The sequence below is a fragment of the Brassica oleracea genome, chromosome C7 (assembly GCF_000695525.1).
Source record: "Brassica oleracea var. oleracea cultivar TO1000 chromosome C7, BOL, whole genome shotgun sequence".
NCBI classification, from domain to species: Eukaryota; Viridiplantae; Streptophyta; class Magnoliopsida; order Brassicales; family Brassicaceae; genus Brassica; species Brassica oleracea.
In genome coordinates, this window is record NC_027754.1 from 39,093,165 (window position 1) to 39,096,267 (window position 3,103).

The 3,103-nt window shown below is 29.5% G+C and overlaps 1 protein-coding gene across 3 annotated transcripts; it reads left to right on the top strand.

Annotated features, from left to right (window-relative positions):
• Positions 1–1,778: 1,778 nt before the first annotated feature.
• LOC106303908 (probable calcium-binding protein CML41) lies at positions 1,779–2,612 on the top strand. 3 transcript variants are annotated; one of them, XM_013740264.1, is made up of 2 exons: positions 1,779–2,099; positions 2,172–2,612. In XM_013740264.1, the coding sequence occupies exons 1-2, from the start codon at positions 1,823–1,825 to the stop codon at positions 2,432–2,434; spliced, it is 540 nt and encodes a 179-aa protein (XP_013595718.1). In that variant the 5' UTR covers positions 1,779–1,822; the 3' UTR covers positions 2,435–2,612. The 3 variants fall into 3 exon arrangements, with proteins under 3 accessions (XP_013595718.1, XP_013595719.1, XP_013595717.1); XM_013740265.1 differs by having other exon boundaries at positions 1,779–2,054; XM_013740263.1 differs by having other exon boundaries at positions 1,779–2,612.
• Positions 2,613–3,103: the final 491 nt, after the last annotated feature.

A 3,103-nucleotide genomic window follows, 5' to 3' on the forward strand; every position in this document is an offset into this window, starting at 1 on the left:
GTGGAGAGAAAGTGAGAGATATGTTGTGTTTAGTTCACAAGAATGGAAAAAGAAGAAGGGTAAATCGATTTTGGGAGCATTAAGAGCTTCAAATTGGTTGTTCATGGTGGTTGTGGTATTGATGACAATGGCAATCTTGTAATTACTTGAAGATGATGAGGGTGAGAGAGTAAAAATGTCATTTTCGAAAAAAAAAGAAAAAAAAATTGATAGGATTTTCGTAAATTATATGAACTTGTGAGGTGAATAGGGCAAAACCAATTTTCAAAAAAAAAGAGGTTAGTTTTGTGTTTGACTTTAAGTTATAGGTCAATTCTGCAAAAAGCCCGATTAAAAATTGGTCATGCTTACCATTCCGGTTTTGTAGGAGTTATGGTTATATTAGTTGTGATATATTATTAAACCATGTTATTAGTAATAAATGAATGATAACTGATTTCTAATGAAGATCCATTTTTAAAAAAAATCACACATGAATTAAGGTGGTGACTTCTGTTTTAATATATAAGATTCATTAAATAAGACATGGATAAATTTGTGGTGAAAGTTGTAAAAGAAATAAAATAATACTCCTTTTGTTTCCGAAAGTAAGATTTTCTAGAGTATTCACGCTTATTAAAAATTTAATAAATGTTTATAATTTAATTTATTTTTTACTTTATTATACACTTTTCAACAACGTTCCATCAATAAAATTTACTCAATTCAAATATTCTTAATTAATGTTTCTCAAAAGTATAAAAAATACATTAACAATATAAAAAATCTATCTTTGTGGAACAAGAAAAAAATCTAAAAAATCTAAAAAATTTTACTTTCGGAAACCGGAAACGGAGAGAGTAGTGATTAGGCAGAAACTGGTTTTGTGTCACTCCGTGCGAATCATATATAGTTTTTGAGTTATCATAAATTTGAAATAAAATCACAAAATGAGAATGCAGCAGTTTAATGGCACGATTACTTTGGCATCAAACTTAGTTGGTGAATCTCGAAATTATAAAAGTGTGCACCTAAAAGCTAATGATTGATTACTTCAAATGTAATGCAACAAAAAGAGTCAGCCGATATTATAGGAATGGACCTGAATCAATAAACACTAGAGGAAGCTGCGATGAAATTTCACATTGTTTTGTCTTTTTCACATCTGATCATTTAATCTTGTAGTTTACACCATCACGCAAGTCTCAACGCAGCTTCTACGAAATTCCCTTGGAGAGAAAATATGGACCTCTTTTTTGGTTCCCTTGGAAATTCTGGGAAATGACATCAATACCGTCTTCTTTTCAAATTTTACATCTTCATTTTTCTCAAAATTTAATCAAAATTTTATTTTATTTTTTGCTTGTTTGTTTCTTTCACTACAGTCAGCATATAAAGATAACAAGATTCTGTCACACCAGCTAGGATTATGACATTTTCTAATTTAAAAAAAAAAGTCAAATTCAAAATGCGACTTCAATTCACAATATATACTTACTGATATTTTCACTGAGATAAATTCACCAATTTTATTTTATTTTTCGGTTTATAGTTTTCAATTCCAAGAGATCTAAAACCTAATGTCCATATAGCTCCGTATTTTTTATGATTATGTGTGTATATGTAAATAGTATAGAATAATTTAATAATGAGTGATTGTCCAAAACCAAAATGTGAATAAACTAAAATCCGGACACGATGGTACCACAACAAACAAAACTCATATATAATTATGTATATGCTTTTTTAAATATATATAGATGGTGGCTTTATCATATTATATATAGAGGTGAGTTAGAGACTAAGTAGTAACACCACACCATATATAACATCAAAGACCAATATGGCAACTCCCCAAGATAAACTTTCCTCCAAATCTTTCAAATGGTTTTCCACCAAAGCCCTAAAACTAAACCTAAGTTTCCAAAACCGACGAGGGTCATCACCAAAATCCAATTCTTCTTCAAGCTTAAACTCTCCAAGAAGCAACACTGATGACAAAAACAACACAAAAAGTCACCACTCCCATGACGAGCTCCGTCGAGTCTTCAGCCACTTCGACGTGAACAGCAACGGTAAGATCTCAGCCTTTGAGCTCAGAGACTACTTCGGATCTGTAGGTGAGTATATAACTCACGAGGCAGCTCAAGAGGCGATAAACGAAGTAGATACTGACGCTGATGGGTCTTTAGGTTTTGAGGATTTCGTTGGGTTGATGACAAGAAGAGATCTTGACGGTAACGGTGAAGGTGGTGGAGAGTTGAAGACGGCGTTTGAGATGTTTGAGGTGGAGAAAGGGTCAGGATGTATAACACCAAAGGGTTTGCAAAATATGCTTACAAAGTTAGGGGAATCAAGAACGTACGGAGAGTGTGAAGCAATGATAAATTATTACGATATTGATGGTAATGGAGTTCTTGATTATCATGAGTTTCGGCAAATGATGACCGTTTAATTTAATTAATTTATGTTTATTTCATATTATCATGTTATTTTCTCGAAATGTTTATGAAGTGTTTTCTCTTTACAAAATTAATCTTTATGAAGTGCGTGTGTAGGTTTTATATTACGAGTGAGCTTAATTACTTGTGTATTAATAAATTATATGAATGATATATTTGTATTTTGAGGTATGTTCACGGCTAAGATAATTATTTATTTTGAGAGTTTATATATACAGACACATCTTATTATATAAAGTTTGGTTCTTCAAAGTTGCTAATTAACATGATTGCGACATGTGTCAATTAATTTATTAAGATTGTGACATGTATCAAAAATATGTTACAATTCTCTTTTATTAGGATTTAAAAAGATTTAAAAAAGAAAATTATTATTAAATTTTTTTGGACACTAGAAAAGGAAAATTATTACAAAAATATAGTTTATTATTCTTTTTAGGAGTTAAGAAAATAAAAATTACTATTACATAGCCTTTTACAATTATATTTGTATGGCTCTTTTTATAATATTTTAAAAATATTTGATAGTAAATTTAATTTTTGAAAATTCTATAAACAAAGAATAATTGTAAAAAGCTATTTGAAAGTATTTTTTCTTTTTAAAATATTTTGTATATTTTCATCTTTAAAGATACTAAAGAAAGATATTATAAGATAAAATA